The sequence below is a fragment of the Melanostigma gelatinosum genome (genome assembly GCF_949748355.1).
Source record: "Melanostigma gelatinosum genome assembly, chromosome: 3".
Taxonomy (NCBI): domain Eukaryota; kingdom Metazoa; phylum Chordata; class Actinopteri; order Perciformes; family Zoarcidae; genus Melanostigma; species Melanostigma gelatinosum.
The window spans coordinates 13,217,399-13,234,688 of NC_136636.1; the positions used below are offsets into that span (position 1 = coordinate 13,217,399).

Here is a 17,290-nt window from a genome sequence, read left to right on the forward strand (position 1 = left end):
TTTTAATTTAAAAATAAACATTAGATCTTCACTGACTGACTGAACTACTGCAGAATTAAAACCTGCAACCCTGTCTGGTGTCACTTCTTCCATACTGAAGACAAACAATCGCTGCCATCATCTGAGCTGTACTGACTGATCATTTGTGGTTCTATTCTGTAAATTCATTTGAAATTGTGTGATATAAACTCACGTTCCTCCATGATCATTTTGAGCCATCAGTAAATGTCTGTAAGCAATGATAAAATGATTCCTCACCTGGTTTGCACCACAATTTAATGTCCAAAGTAGACCATAAAGTGATGCGGTGTGTGTCTATATTTCTTCACAGTAATGTGTGGGAAGTTATCATATTACATCAGCCATATGCAGCAATATACTGTGGGTGACCTTGCTTTTTGTTAACTTTTAGCGACCTAAATAACTAAATCAGCACATCAAATGAGTAACAGATTTATTTATATACAAAACTGTTTACAGCAAGATTTCTGAATTTAACATCGACCCACAAGGGCATATTGGTGTTCATGTGCACACCACCACCATGGTATCAAGTCAACAGGAGAAAAATAACCATTAAGAGCACCTCGAGCCCTAAAGGGAAGCAGATGAGGGAGTTTGAGGAACTGTAAGGCACCAGACACAGCATCACCAGCTTCTGTTCAACCATCATCAATCAATCAACTTACTCAGCAAAGCAACTACCCACTACAGGTACATCAGGATTGAGGGGGTAACCCACATTGTGTCTTTGTAAGGCTACAGGATCTAAAGAAGTCATTAAGGATCTCAAGCTTGTGACAGTGATCATGCAAATCCACAATATTAATTAAATGGACTGCATGCCTTCCTGGCTTGGTTCTGCGAAGCCTGCATGAAGCATCACATCAAATCCATGAGCTCAACGATTACTAATGTAACTCTGTAGCCTCCAGCCACTTAAATGGTTTTGGGCAGTGTTTAAATGCAATATAAAAATTGCAACTCAACAATGTTCATAATTATTACGCATTTTTAAGAATATACTAGGAAACTGGAGCAAACCTGCACCACGCAAAATATAACCAATAGTATCAAACCATTTCCCAACATTCTATTTTTATTGTATAAAAGAAGGCCATAACTGGTAAATATCAAAGATCTATTTCAATCTATACTAAATTTCTCTGAGGGTTGTCCATAAGATAACATCTTTATTACAGTCACTAAGGAGAAGTTTAACTGTATGAAACAGAGGATTAGTCTAATCTGCTCAGCAGAAGAGCTTAAAATGCGAGTCGTTAGATTTACAAATAGATTTCTACATCGTGAAGACGCAGTTCAGAAGTTCATTGGCGAAAAAAGGTACCCGAAGAGGAGTTGATAAAAAAAATGATAGCGAGAAGAACCGTGAAACCAGTGAAACTTCTTGTGTGAAATCTCATTCCAGGGTGTTAAAAAGGAAATCCACCATTTGTGAGAGAAACCGACATTTTAACACATTTAAAGCAATGCGAACTTTGACTCTCCATCACTGTCGAAATAATACCAGTCCTTAATAAAGTTAACCAGCCCTACATGTACATTAACTCAGCTACCCAAAAGAGGTGTGTAGTTATTAATGTATGTTCACAAAAAAAAAAGAAGATGTAATGAATTGGGACCAATGTGTTTGGCAATATTATTATGTTTTCTGAGCAGTTGGTTGAAAAGTCCAGATTTTGCCAAAATATAGATAACGTTTCGATATTTAAAGAAAGTGTTCACCGACTGTTATTCTTTGTCTAAAACAAAGATGAATGTTGCTCTTAGAAACTTCTGGCCGTAGGTTACAATTAGTGGGATAGTTTAACAACTGTCTCCTTGCTATGTAAATCAATAAGATATCACATTTGAGCAGAAAAGTTCCACTGCGGTGTCTTGGGTGTCGGTGAGATCACGATTGGCGAGCTGGTGACGTTGTGGCTCCGGTCTTCAGCAAATGAGCTTTTCTGATGTCCTGGGACAGACTTCTTTACATCACAGCGCACTTCTTCTCCTCTGGGGGACCATTCCCATCAGCTTTCTCCATCTCCAAAATGATCCGCTTGAAAACCTCCACAGCAGTCTGCATTTCAAGAATATTGTCATCAGAGTGTGAATGTGTGTCAGAATGAATATTGTTGGTATATAGTTGGTATTCAGCGAGACCTCCGGCATTACCTCGTTCTCCTTGGCGGAGGACTCTATGAATGCAGCGCCCCAGGAATCAGCAAGAATCTTTCCCTCGTCTGGCTTGATAACTCTGGGAAAAAAATGTCACCGAAAGTTCACTTACAGAAAACACCTTTGGTGTTATATTTGGCTACACAGGCAATGCATTGTTGGTTCGGACATAAAGTGGTTTATACTCGAAACACTTTCAATAATCTTGATTACCTTTCCATGTGGAGATCTTTTTTGTTCCCAACAAGAACAGTTGGGACCCTAAAAATAATAATGAAGAAATAGTTACAAAAACACTTGTCGCACAACAAAAAAGAGAGAATTTTGGAAGCATTGAATTTTGAGGATTCAACTAAACTTACTGAATCTTTCCGACCATGTCTAGCAGCTTGTCATGTAGATTCTGCACAACTTCAAAACTGAACAAAGACAGACACTGTGGTGAGAAGAGTAGTCTGTGTGTAAGTCTAGCCTGTATGTTACTTACTAACACTTTGGAATATTCTGTTTGAGCAATGGGCAAACAGGCACACAATGAAGTTGACTACAACTCCAAAACCACAACAAATGGAACATTATAAACGTATTTATATGCAATATACACTGATGGTATATGTGAACAACAGCAGGTCTAACCCTTGTAAATCTTTGTGGTTTGTATTATGAAGTCTGTAAGTTAGATCACAATGCTGGCATCAATTTTAAGACATATAATGTTGTCTCCCTAATATAGTGTATTAAGACTTTAACAGCATGTGCCTCATTATTCATACAGATGTAAAAACACAACCACCAACTTACCTTTTATTGGAAGTCACTGAATAGACGAGGACATAACCATGGATGTCCATTGAGTGGGATTGGTGAAAAATGGAGTACTCATCCTACAGACAGAGGGGAGATATCTTATTGGGTATGACTATTACCAAACGCAACATTAAATAGAGTCAGACATACAAGACTATAGCCTCTAGAACAGGGGTGGGCAAACATTTTGGCTCGGGGGCCACATTGAGTTTTAAAATTTGACAGACGGGCCGGGCCAGGAGCAGATGAATGGAGTGTGTTTGTGTGAACTAATATAAATTACAAGTAAAAGCCATGACCTAAAAAGTAACTTGCATTTAATTCCAGTGGAAACAGTGCTGCTGGTCACCCTTTTTAACCAGTGCGTCAACGTCTGGTGTCAGTTTGGGTGTGACAATTCTCAGAACAGATCTGAGGTGATCATCAGTTAACTGGGATCGTACACGGTATGTTTTTATTGCATAAATGCATATTTTATCATGCACTTACTTATTAAGCAGTCATTTTTTACACGGAGTTTCTCATGTAAAGGTTAATGACTGTGGTCTTTTTAGCAGCTTGATTCTTTGAAGGGATCATACAAATATTTGACTGTCACATCTAACATTGTCAGAGCTCTGCTCTGTAGTCTTTCCTTGTCTCTCCCCCTTGTGTCACGGTGTGGGTACATCTCACTGGCATTAGGAAACGTATCAGAATACCATTATTGTATTGGTTAAACTGCATCACGTGCCATGATTTACAACGCATTGGTCGGTGTTTTTCCTGCACATCTGAACAAAGTGCCGTAAATGCTGGAAAGGAGCGTGAATAACGCCGCTGCATAAAGCAAAGGCCACTGAAAACGGGTCCGCGACGAACCACCAGTTGAGCATCACTGGTCTGCAGGATCGTGACGAGCGGTGAACAGCTGTTGGCGTGGCGTGTCTTCCGTCTCTTCCCGTTTCCTTCACCTACATTCCCCTGGGTCCTAAGCCCCTCCCTGTACAGCTTCTTATCACCCTCTTTGCACCAAAAGTACATTTATAACAAATACCACGCATATTACGGTAATCAGCGTTGCATATGTGTCAACCTCTATCGGTGCATCTCCGGTCTGCCTTTGTTCATCCTGCATCGCTCTGTTCTGTTCTTTAATGTAACGTTACTGGAGCGACGCGCCTCTCCCAGCTGTTAGCAGACTGTTGTGCTAGCAAGCAGGCTCGCGAGCGAGCTGTACCCAGCATGCAGTTCGGCGGTGAAATTTTATAAATGTACAATTATTAGTGTTACAAATTGTTTATGCGTCACAGACTGTTGTGTGCTGTGGTGTTTTTCTCTGTTAAAGAGCGTTAGTTGTGGGTTGCTAATTGTTTGTGGTATAAAGTTATGACCATGAATAGAGTTCTCTCTCTATGGAGTGGTCTCGTGTGACGTCACAGTTTAGCTGTCGGCCATGTTGGAGTACACACAAAGCCACTGGCATGCACGGCTGAGTCGCATCACCTATCGGTGGTGAACTTTTGTGCTGTCTTTGGTTGTGGCAGCAGAGCTGATAGACAAGAAATCATTCTTTCGTTTGCCAGCGGTCATTACACATCAAGGAAATGACACGAAGGAGCTATCCAAGCGACGTCGCGAGAAATGGCTGTCACGCATCTCTCGAGATATAAAGGAATGGAATTTGGCGTACACTAGAGTATGTGCGGATCACTTTATAAGTGGTCAGTGATTTTATTTACAAATTCGTTTGTGAACAGTATTTAATAAAGGAAATATAAATTAAACTTGGACATGAGAAGGTTACCGAAGCTTCATCGGCCCGTGACAGCAGTCCGTGCCAGAGACGTGTCGAGCGTGTACAACAGGCGAAACACAGAGATGCAGCCTCAGCATTGCTTGATATGAGTTTAACGTCAGGTCAGATCATATACATATATATATATATATATATGTATATATATATATATATACATATATATATATATACATATATATATATATATATATATATGTATATATATATATATATATATATATATGTGTGGGGGGGGATGAAGTTAGGAGTTAGTTGAAAGTGAATTCCTACACACACGCACACAATGACGTGCACGTACAATGTAAACAAACACACGTGTCTGTTTGCGCTGAGTAAACATTGAATATTGCTAAATATCGGACCAGATCTGTATATATTTACTCTTCCAATGACGAGATGAGAATTCTCGACGACCGTTGCTTTGACGTCTCGGACCCATCCACTGACAAACTGATTATAAGCGTCGAGCCCTTTGTAGCACTCCAACTCGTCTTTTGTGTAAGGACTGGGGGTGTTCACGAGATACGTGTAGATGTTGGCGTAGTTTACCGATGGAAGATAAGTAGGATCGGCACTGAAACGATCTGCACTCATGTATAGGGATCCAAGTTACCAATAACCTTCAATTTGGCCAGGTAGCGAACCATTGATGCACTATCCAGTGATTCAAAGTATGGTATTTTCGCCGCACTTCCTTGTTTACGCGCCGCCATGTAGGATCTGTATGTACTCCAACATGGCCGACCGACCTCGTAACTAAGGAGATCGTGACGTCGGTGAGACCACTCCATACATACAAGACAACTAGCTCTGACTGCAGAGAAATAGCAGCAAAAAATACATTTAGCTGCCTGTTGAAAGCAGACGGCAATTGTTTCGGCTATGCACCGGTATGATGGTGTGTGAAGAATTCATATCATACGGGGAAAAAAACCCGGTATACTGCCCAGCCCTTATAGTATTGACAATTCTGTACCAATATTTGACGGGCCGGATTAAAACGCCCAACGGGCCGGATACAGCCCGCGGGCCGTAGTTTGCCCATGCCTGCTCTAGAATAAACACTTTCAATTAAAATAGACAACTTGTCAATCTGACAGAGTACACGCCATTATTCCAGCCTAAGATAGCACAGTTACAGTTAACGCTGACTTGTCACATTAACTGTCTGACAAACGCTAAATTGGGTTTTGCTTAACACCAACTAAACAAACCAAAGATTTATCCTAAGGTTAAATATTAGGGTTTAACAGATCCGTTCAGATGAGAGCAAGTGTTGATTTAAAACCAAGCGTTTGGTGTGTGTGTCAGATATGATGGTACTAAATGAACAACTTACTTGTCCAGCTGTATCAACCAGTTGAAGATTGAAGTCTTGACCGTTCACGTTGACCAGTTTGTTAAAGGCTGAGGAGAGGGATGAACTAGTTTTAGGAAACATTTCTTTCCATTAAGCGAAAAGCTGTGTGACTTTGTTTTGGCTGCAACATCTTTATAAACAATCTAATCCAACATACTGTTTTCGATGGTGGGGTCATAGGAGTCAACAAACTGTCCTTCCACAAACTGTATCGTAAGAGATGACTTTCCTGTGCAGGGCAAAGAAACAGAATAGGGTTGTTTAACTACCATTTTGTAATACTTGTTCTTTATAACAATCCTCTACGTAACACTAGTAACACATGGTTAAGGCATCATCAAAGATGTGGCCGCTGTAGTATTTAGACACAATGTGATAGCTATGATTATAGTCTACTGAAATATGTGAGCTTCTAAATTCTGTGACGCTAGAGGATCAACTATGTGACACAATCAGACAACATACAATTGTGTGATAATAGAAACTGAACGGCAGTACAGATACATGTAATACAGCTAACACAGAATCTGATCGCTCATATAATTTAAGTTCATAACGAGTGGTATTAACTTCGAATGAGGTCGAACATGGTTGCACATATATATCAAACTTTCTTAAACGCTGTACTTTTGTTTAAACATGCGAGACTACTAGTTTCGACAAGCACCATTTGGCTCCACAACAGGACGTCAGCGCTAAATGAGTTTACCCAGTACACGTTACAACTAACTCAACGTTAGTAACAGGAGACTTTAGCTTCACAACAACATAGTTGGTTTACGTGTAAGTTAGTAATCGACTGCTCGTCAAACACACGTAGCACAAAGACACACGAACACGGGTAATACAGCGTTACTGGTGTAAGTGTGAGAGAGCGAAGAGGAAAACAAAGCCAGGACGTTAGCCTGTTAGCATGCTAGCTGACTCACATTAGCTGTGCACGAGCTCGTGTTTACTCACCGACTGATCTGTAACCTATAACGGCAATCTTTCGATGTTTCGGTTGAGGCATTCTGGTAAATGCTGTGTTCAATATGTTTTATCCTATTTAAAGTACGCCACCTACTTTTACTCTGTAAGCAAACTTTTATCGCCACATTCGTCTCACATCACGTGACAACAACAAACTTTTCAGAGCTGCCCCGCTCGAGCTCTCTGCTGGGCCTCGCGCTGGAAGTTTAAGAGTTTAAGTACAACTTGTACTTTTCTAAAAAAAATAAAAAAAATGTATCTTCCTGTATCTGATATCGTAATCGATATCGATCGGCAGTTTGAAATTATGAAATTGACGTTCAAATTGAAAAAACGAAAATAAAACGCTCGCTCAACGCGGTTACGATTTGCAAGTCAAAGTGACGGAAACTGTCATGTTGTGTTGTGTAAGCACACCGTCGTAAAACCAGGGGATACGTCATAACAGACACAGACGTGCGTTCTGGACCATGTGTACAGCAGAGGTCACTCTTTGCGCGTGCCAGCTTGTTTCTGTCGGACAGACCCGACTGTTCCAGAGAGACCTGCAGGCCATAATCACCAGGGTCCTTCATATCAACAAGTCTGGGTTTCCATTGATTCAGTAGACAACAGTATGGAAGAGGGAAGTTTAGGTTAATGTAATGTGATTAAAAATAATCCAGACAGATATTCAGTCACATCGTCATCTGAACAGATTTTGATCCCAGAAAACCCATCTGAGAAGATGCTGTTAGGATTAGTAAATCAGAAGTTAAATAGTTTAATGGCCCAATCCCAATGTCCCCCTCACGGACTCACTTGATGCACGCTCCCGCGAAGTCCGTGAGGGTTTAGGATGTCCCACTGTCAAAGCATCAAGTGTTTGAGGGCTCTCTCGCAGACATTTTGAGCCCTTTATGAACCCTTTCCGTAAATCAGCATGGTATGCTGATTTAGCCTAAGGGAATTACCCACAAATCATTGCAATGTGACGTTAAACACTGGGTAACCAGTGGACGCATGAAGGCGTAAAAAAAAGGTTAACAAAGAGGAGGCTCACGTGTGTTCAGCCAGTAATAATACATTTACTCAGAAACATTAAGGGTTAAAGATGAAACAAAAAACAAACATGAAATCAGAGGATATTTATTCATCAAATATTTGATTTAGTCATTGAAGCTGTTTTGACAAAAACGAGTAAATAGATGATATGAAGTTACCTCTCATCATGTGAGAAAAGAGCCTGACGACGTTCACATCAGGGAGTACAAAATATAAAATAAATACCTACAATTATACATCATATTTTTTGTCGTTTTCATGGTAACGTCATATGTTGCGGTAAAGGGCTGTCCCATTCCGATTTGCACCATTTCAAGCCCTCACAGTCTCTCACACTCACCCACTTAGCTGGTGACGTCAGTAAGTCCTTGAGGGTTCAGGGTTTGAGGGTTTAGGGGGGGGGGGACATTGGGATTGGGCCAATGTCTACTGTATGCTTTCGTTATCTGACCATACCGTCTACCCGGAAGACAAATACTACCAAATACGCATATATTGTATATCTGTTTACGCATTAAATTTTCCGATTGCGCCAACATGTATTAAAGGAAATGTGATTTAAATCTCTTTTGGTGATAAAAGTGAAAGAGGAGCATACTTATTTGTGAACACAATTTCTTAAAAGTACCATGGCTTATTGTCTTAGTTCTCGACTTGGAACCATGTGAAATGGAGTTTTCTTAGCCAACTCAAGTAATTAAATAAGACCAAAGAAAAAAAATGTATCAGTAATATACATTCACCTACCTCTTGTTTATGAAATCAAGAGTACTTGGTTTCAGTCAGTAAATGCTTTTAAGTCCATTTAAGTCCAGATATATATATATATATATATATATATATATATATATATATATATATATATATCTAGTGACCTCTTGGAACACATATAATGTGATGGATGTCTTGAACAGGCAACAGTGAGCGTAAATGTATCTTAACTATTGTATTGACTTGTAATGTGTTTTTTTTAAGTCTGTGCTGAAGGCACCACCAGCATGCAGAGGCCAGCAACATCCCCGCAGCCACTTACATTTTCAGACTGTTAAACATTTGCTGATTAAGGAGCTTCAATAGTCTCGGGTATTGCTCAAAACACCACAGACTATTGAACACTGTTGAGTAGCAAAAGATGTGTTGACTTATTCTTTAACTGAATATTTCCAGACTTATCTAATATTTTGCAAATCTTCAAGCAAAGTTCTTGCACGACTGGCTTTTGTTAAGACATAATGAAACTGATGGTCTTCATAAGTTTGACTCATTCAGCACAAATAAGGGAGGTTCTGTTGAAAGATATATATAACTTTGGTAGGCTTTTTTGGGACCGAAACTGAGGTATTGTATTGCCATTGATATCAAAACATTTCAATGATACCAAGCACTACTTTTGACTCAACACTGCATTAAACAAAGTAAAAGATGGGACAGATAACTGTTGAGTTCCTCTTGATGCACTATAAAGACTATTTGGTCATTTTACTAAAAACTTGTGAACTGTCACAGAAACCAATGTTGTCTACTGCAGCTTTAAGAACAGCTGTCTTTATTAAAACACAGCTCAGTCATCATGTATTATATTGTGTGTATGTGTAACGTTACGTATTGAATAAAAGTTCACCAATGTTAGATTTAATGCAGATTGGTGGCTCGTGCAGCGTTAATACTACTCACTGCTTGTGGTTAACCGGAACTTGTTTGGAGCTGGAGGTGAACGCTGCCGAGAGATGCTGCCGCATAAACAGGCAGATGAAAACACAGAATAACCTAACTGACAGGGACAGGTAAAGCAACAGTAACTGAGAGAACCGAACAACTTTAAAAACACTTTTTTATATACATCATTGACTGTCTCTGTTGAGTTGTAACCGTCCGCGTGAGTGCTTCAGGGCTTCAGGGAGAGCACAAGCTAGCTAGCTAACAACTAGCTGGCTAGCCATAGCATTGGGGAGGGGGTGGGTGCCATAGCAACCGTTTAGGAAACATTGAGTGGTGGCTAGCTAGCTAGCTAGCACAATTCAGGCTAACGTTGGTTTGTTGTGCTAGCAGATAAACAAGACGAGGTAGATGTCCAATGTAGCGTCAGGCAGTCAATTGATGTCACACGTCAGTTGTTTACTTTGCGCCTTTGCCCATATTACTGAGCTGTAACTTTGCGCCATGCTTTTTAGTTGACGCTAGCTGTCGAGGATGGCAGACTGGTTGCAGTGTTGAGTTTAGCTAACTTGGCTAACGGTGATTTCTATCACAGGCAGGAAGCTAACGTTAGCCATGGAGGCCGACCTGTAAACTTAGGTTACCTCAACGCCACCGTCATGTAAACGTCAAAGTAAACAAGCTTTCTTTTCGACTGATTAGTCTCACGATGAGCCTGACGCTAGATTAGGTTTAACATCAAGTTACTTTATCAATGTTTTCATGGGTCAACCTCACGTTAAAGGTAGTCAATCAGCTGATCGGTGGTTCGAGCTGGTGCTTACTTAGCTTGTAGTAACGCCTAAATATGTTCTGTTATGATTAATTAACTCAGCTAACACTAATCTTCAACACATTTATTGTTCGCGTTAGGAGCAAGTGTTACAGTTAAATATGGTTGCAGTTCATAATGTATGATAGTTAGCTGCCATTCGTATGACTTTTTTGGGTCATTTAAAGTGTTTGATATCATTTTCGTATTCTTATCGTGAACCCCTCTGAATTATGCCTGAAGCAATACCAATTTAACTTGACGTGCACCAGGGGTTTTCATTTCATAATGTGGTGTTCAATTGGACCTCTACCTGTATGTTTTCCTGTTGTTATGGGAGTGGTTGACGTGATGTTTTGTTATTTTTGGGTCAATGGGTTAGAGCAGGGGTGTCAAACTCATTTTCACTCTGGGCCACATCAGCATCACGGTCGCCCTCAAAGGGCCGGTTGTAACTGTAAGACTGTATAACTAACTTCTCCTAAAATATTGTTAAATAACTCTCTCTGCATTTGATTATTGTTTATTCAAGTGTACAAATATTGTACAAGCAGTTATATAAATGAAAAATTATATTTAAACACATTTCTGTTATTATAACAAATCATTTTAATTGAGGGTTAAGAAACCCACATGACTCTATATAAAAGATCAAACTATGAAAGAAAATAACAAAGACAAATATCAAACACAAGTTATTACATTAACTTTGTTCAAAGCTGTTTGTGTCACCTCTCTGCATCACTAATGTTCCTCCCTGTCGTCGTCCTGTGCATGGCAGCTACATCCAAGAGCTCCTCACTGAGAGTCAGGTCTGATGAACATGGATAGATGCTCTGTATCCGTGTTGTCTGTGCTTTCATCAACAGCTAATTAAAAACACAAGTACCTGCTCGTCTCTTAGCTGCTGTGTTGTTAGATTGCGGCTAGTTCATGAACTCGGTCTGCGATGGTGTTTCTTCACAAACTGACATTTGTAAAAGTCTGTATCTGGTCGGAGCACTGCTCACATACCTTCAGCATACACTGGGCTGTAGCTGTGTAAATATATTCTGCTGTGATTGCAGTCTGCCTTTTAATTCTTGGACAGTTTGATGTTTTTCTTGGAGGCTAAATTTAGCTCCGTGTTTGGTGTCAAAATGCCGACGTGAATTGTATCCTTCATCACCGACACGCCTCATAACACAGAAGACAGACACGTTTTCTCCTTCAAGCACAAACATGTATTCACTTTCCCATCTTTCATTACATTTTCTTCCCTCTGCATCAATTTTTCTCTTCGTGGACATTTTGTGATTATTTGTCGATCTTTTTCAATTGTTGGAAAACCTCTTTTCGGGCTGTTGCCTCTCCTGTCCACCTGTTGTGATATCGGTGTCGGTACACAGACAACATGATCATACTTTTATTTTCAAGTCTAACTTTTAATTATTTGTCCAAAAAAAATATATATATTTTTATTCGCGGGCCACATAAAATGATGTGGCGGGCCTTGAGTTTGACACATGTGGGTTAGAGAGATAATTCAGTTAAAGCTTAACATCTTACATAACTGTCATTTCAGTATTCAGCTTCAACTAATATGGATTTTGACTGCAATGGCCAGTCTTGCATATCAGGTAGGAATTGTTTTTCTATCACAGATATACTTGCCTTCATTAGTTGGTATGTTGTTCAAATGACATCCTGCTTTTGTTTACTTTTTGGTTGCAGCTAGTGGAGATTCGTCAATGGAAAGAGAGTTTTCTGGGGCCCTTGGAGGGCCAACAGTGAGCACCCCAAACAGCAAGGAGACCTCCCCTTGTCGCTCCCTCAGTGGTCAGTGAAAGAATAAGTGTGAATCCCACAAAACAGACGATGTGATGGTTCATCAAATCCCAAAACCTTAATTATTCCTCAAATCACTTCTGTTTTAGCTCCCAATGAATAATCTGACTGTGATATGTCACATGTTGTGCAAAGATATACAGATATTTGTATAATTCATTTATTATTCAGATTTCACTTGATACATCTAATATCAATTAGAGGCATTCCTACTGTTGATAAATTACATGTAATCTGATTTAGGGCCTTCTTTATCTTTGCTCCTGTGTGTCTGTAGCCAACTCTATTAAAGTGGAGCTGTACAGTGATGAAGACCCCGGTCGCAGTACTGAAGATGAAAGAGGGGAGCGGGTAGAGGATGGAGGTCCAGAGGATGGAGGTCCAGAGCAGGGATCCGAGGCTGTCGGAGGCTACAGGGAGCTCACCAATCCTGAAACCATGCAAGCTAGAGCTGCCAAACTGCCCAATGGAAAGATCAAGTGTGACATCTGTGGAATGATCTGCATTGGGCCTAATGTTCTCATGGTGCACAAACGCAGCCATACAGGTGACTGATCAGTTGACACAAGAACTGAACAAAATGTTGGTTGTGCAGAGTTGAACTCCCTGGCCATTACTCAAGACTGAGTCGCAGAAAAAAAAGCTGCTCTGATGATGGATAATATTTTGAATGCCTTGAATTTGAGTGAAAGAACAACAACATACGAGGCCAAATGAAGCAGACACTATAGATCAATCAAACAAGTTGGGTTAACAGGTTTTATCTATCCTCAGGTGAGCGACCATTCCAGTGTAATCAGTGTGGCGCCTCCTTTACTCAAAAGGGTAACCTGCTCCGCCACATCAAGCTGCACTCTGGGGAGAAGCCCTTTAAATGTCCCTTTTGCAGCTACGCCTGTCGAAGACGAGATGCGCTCACTGGCCACATTCGCACTCATGCAGGTAGGACGTATTCAAAGCCTGATAATTGATTTGTTTTCTTATGATAGTGTAAAATAATGTGACAATACTAATGCCGTCTTCCCACTTGTCCCTAGTGTCCTCTCCAACTGTAGGGAAGCCATATAAGTGCAGTTATTGTGGCCGTAGTTACAAGCAGCAGAACGCCCTGGAGGAGCACCGTGAGCGCTGCCACAGCTACTTACAGAGCCTGGAGTCGCATCAGCCCTCCTGTGTACAGAATCCAGGTACGGTTTCATGACATTCACGGAGATGACACGTCAGAAGAACAACATTTTCTCAGATAAGACAGTAACCGAAAAATTATAAAATGGTGTCGTAAATATCAGTCTCCAAAGGGATTGTAGAGGCATCTAGTGTAGAAATATAGTCTACATCCGTAACACGGTAATGTACACAACCCCTCACTTAGTTTCTCTTCTGTCCAAATGTTGAAAAGCAGCATACAACTTAAACATTTGGGATAAATGCTGTCTGGGTAATAGGAAAACCCCCAAAATAACATTACAATTTGTTTGTACTCTGCAGGAGAGGAGATGAGAGAGCTCGAGTTTATACCAGACTCTCTACTGCAACCCTCCTCAGACAAGATGGCATTTATCGATCGGCTCGCCAACAGCATCACCAAACGCAAGAGATCCACACCACAAAAATTTGTAGGTGAGCAATTGGTCTCAGTGTGGACAAGTAGAGGACACTGAAAGCAGATTTAATTGGTTGAATTGGATACCACATACAATAGTACTGACCTCAGGCTTCTACAGATTTATTTATCTCAGCTGTGATTGGCTGTAGATTCAAACCAAATGTCCAAGTGAATGAGGAACTTTCCTTTATTGATTGCAGTTACACAAAGCTGCTGCAGAAGAACAGTGAAAACAAGACAAACAGTATAATTAGACAGTTAACAAGTTAACAGTGATAAACCGTATTGTACACAAAAGTACCATAATTCAAATGCTTTTTCATTGTATTGACTCCAGTCCAGGAGGAACACGTTTGTCCAGTAATATAAATACAATACTTCCATTTTGGACGGAAATTAAATGAAAACTAGATTTTAAGTTTGAACTCATTCATCATCACCTCCAATCTAACGTTGGCATCCAGAATGAATCCAAATAATTTTGCTGGCTGTTAATTTACCCAGGCAGTTTGCCTGCCCATGTAATTTCTTTCTCCCCAGACTTCCGTAGTACAGTATCATAAGATTGTGTTTCTTTATTGCAGGACAGAAGCACATACAGCTCAACCTTGCAGATGCACCTTATGAGCTCAGCGCTGGTTTGGATAAAGACGGGGAGATGCCCACAGGTGACCTGGAAACCCCGCACTTCACTGGTCTGGGAGGAGAATACACCGGCGTGGCAGGAAATGGAGGAGGAGGGGTATTTTTATCGGAACTCAGGCCGGTCCACAGCTCCATTCACATCTCTGCCGCTCTAGGCCCGAGGATGGATTGCTCAGGGACTGGAGCTGGGCTGGGAGGCGTCGGGGGGAGGGAGGCAGCAGAGGGTCATGAAGATCTGCCCGCGAGCCGAAGTCACGCACCCTCACCCAGCAACGGCTGCCAGGACTCTACGGATACAGAGAGCATGCCAGACGAGCCTTGCAACAGCACAGCTCTGACTCTGACCCTGCACAGTAACAACGGCCACCATCTTCAACTCTCCAACAACCATCATGCAGCACCTCCTCCCGTTGCACACCACAGGAGTCGGAGCAGACACAGCCCCAGCCACACCAAAGACACAAAGGTGAAGAGAGAAGATGGAGGCCACTCTGCCCTATGGCCCCCTGGCGTTGCGCCAACTCCCAGCTCGCCTACAGCGGCCCCCTCCAACTCTAGGGAGTCGCTTCGGGTCGTAGACGGGGAGGGGCGAGCCGTGCACTCTTACCGTTGCGAGCACTGTCGTGTGCTTTTCCTGGACCATGTCATGTTTACCATCCACATGGGCTGCCACGGCTTTCGCCAGCCTTTTGAGTGCAACATCTGTGGCCACCGCAGCCACGACCGCTATGAATTTTCTTCACACATTGTCCGTGGTGAGCACATCCTTGACTGAGGATGAAGTGGGGGGGGGGGGGGGGGGGTCAACCTGCTTAAGCTAGAGCTATTTATACACTGAGACAAGGACCCGGCTGGGTTTGGTCTGCACACTAAAGAAGACACTGATGACATGAAAGTGATATGAATATTTTAAACTGGCACAGTAAGCATGTAACGGCATTACTGGCAAGCTCATATGTGTGTTTTCTAAAATTACAATAGAGGTCCTTGTTATCTTTAATGCACTTTAAACAATTCATCTATTTAAGATGCACTTTTAATTCAATATGTTATAAAGTAGATGAAGAGCCAATGCACTTTTTAAATCCGCAGATGTGCCTTGCTCCAGAATTCAGGATTCAAACCTGATGCAGAAATTAGTCGACAAATCTGACTTTTGTCTGTAACCTGAAAACTGTCCTTACTTGTGCACTTTAACAGAGATAACACATAAAAGACAATAATTTGAAGTTTATAGGCTCACCTACAATGGAATCTGTATTTTAATGACTTGTTCTAAAAGCACTTACTCAACGCAATGATTCCCCAACAAACGCTCCGTTCAGCAAAGATCTTTTCCAATGTGGGTTGGATTCTGTAATCGATTGCTTTTTATAATTCTTATAGTGCAGACCAAACTCAAAGACCAGGTCCAAGTCCAACCGATGTGTTTGAGGGGTTGTTCGGGATTTAGAAATGCACTTTTGTTTTTAAAGGGTGTGTGTGAGAGAGAGAGAGAGAGAAAAGGGGAGCACGTGACAGACCCGTTGTTTTATGGAAGTAAATTGAATAAGTGGAAAATGAATGCCTTTGTGTGAATGCCGTGTTTGAAATGTTTGTTTTTCTTTTCTATGACTGCTTTTGTTGCACTGATCCCTGACAGATTATATTAAACTATTTTATTGAATACATTAATGACCTGAACATATCTCTTAAAGTGTGAGAAGAATTGATGGAATGAAAAGGAATACGAGTATCACTGCCACAACTTCAGAGATTACTGGAGAGTTAAGAGTCAATTCATATTCTCCATTTCGTAACAACATCAAACTGCCAGCCAACACTAATCTGTTTATTCTTAAAGGATTCTGGTGTTCTCTCGTTGTATTGTGCCTTTCCTCACCATGATCACACCTTGTTGACCACACTGAAGGACATGACCGTCGTATCTTGAGTCAGATTATCGTGAGAGATGTTGGAGATCATGAGTTACAAAATAACTCGCTTACTCAAGTTGTTTTTTTAGGCTCAGTCTCTGGCTTCTAGCGTTGCACAATATTTTCATCCTGCTATTCCTCAACAGTTAAGTTTCATCAATGTGTTGGCAAAGAACTTATTCTGCTAATTTATCAAAGACTAGCTGTGCATGGCGTTTGGCGCATGCTGCTATGACATGAGTGCAGTGCGGAGTGGTGGTTTACTGCCGTCCTCAGATTGAATCCCCCAAAAATATATTTTATTTGAATTTACTTGGAGCACATGGTGTGTATTTCCAAATGGGTTTTGTTGGCTGTGGTCTTTAATATATCCTGTTGTGGTAATATGGTGCAGAAATGAAATGTAATAACATGGTCAGCTTTTGATTCTGTCTTTATCCGTTTACATGTTAAAACAATAGACGTCGTTGTAGAAACTTTGTTTATATTGGACTTTTAGCACATTAAGTCGTACTTCTAAACAGGCTAATTTGTTATCTCTTGGTTACAGAATTGGGTATAAAAATTAATCCCTAATTTGTATTGATGAACAGGACAGTTGTAGATGATGAAGTTTGGATCCACTGACGTCCTAAAGGCTATGTTGCTATGTTATGTTGCTCTT

General features: G+C 40.9%; 2 protein-coding genes across 2 annotated transcripts; one reads left to right on the forward strand and one right to left on the reverse strand.

Annotated features, from left to right (window-relative positions):
- Nucleotides 1–440: 440 nt before the first annotated feature.
- rhebl1 (Ras homolog, mTORC1 binding like 1) lies at nt 441–7,506 on the reverse strand. The gene is made up of 8 exons (XM_079296348.1): nt 7,110–7,506; nt 6,307–6,378; nt 6,129–6,196; nt 2,986–3,068; nt 2,547–2,603; nt 2,398–2,445; nt 2,182–2,263; nt 441–2,086 (listed from the first exon to the last, which is right to left on the reverse strand). Exons 1-8 carry the CDS (start codon nt 7,159–7,161, stop codon nt 1,994–1,996), a joined length of 555 nt encoding a protein of 184 aa, XP_079152474.1. The 5' UTR covers nt 7,162–7,506; the 3' UTR covers nt 441–1,993.
- Nucleotides 7,507–9,869: 2,363 nt separating this feature from the next.
- On the forward strand, nt 9,870–15,485 carry LOC306797707 (zinc finger protein Eos-like; the record flags this gene model as incomplete). Its single annotated transcript, XM_079297098.1, is given in 10 exon segments — nt 9,870–9,949; nt 12,197–12,251; nt 12,346–12,450; nt 12,737–13,006; nt 13,234–13,401; nt 13,497–13,646; nt 13,948–14,079; nt 14,650–14,796; nt 14,799–14,899; nt 14,901–15,485. Coding segments are annotated over 9 exon segments (1,695 nt in total). The 5' UTR covers nt 9,870–9,949; nt 12,197–12,214.
- Between the last annotated feature and the right edge of the window lie 1,805 nt (nt 15,486–17,290).

Bases quoted from the DNA above. Each gene is read 5' to 3' on its own strand.
- rhebl1 (XM_079296348.1), bottom strand. From the start codon at position 7,161: ATGCCTCAACCGAAACATCGAAAGATTGCCGTTATAGGTTACAGATCA. The intron at 2,604-2,985 runs GTAAGTTGGTGG...GTCTTTGTTCAG, and splicing joins TCAGTGACTTCCAATAAAAG to TTTTGAAGTTGTGCAGAATC. The intron at 2,087-2,181 runs GTAATGCCGGAG...CTTGAAATGCAG, and splicing joins CCTCCGCCAAGGAGAACGAG to ACTGCTGTGGAGGTTTTCAA.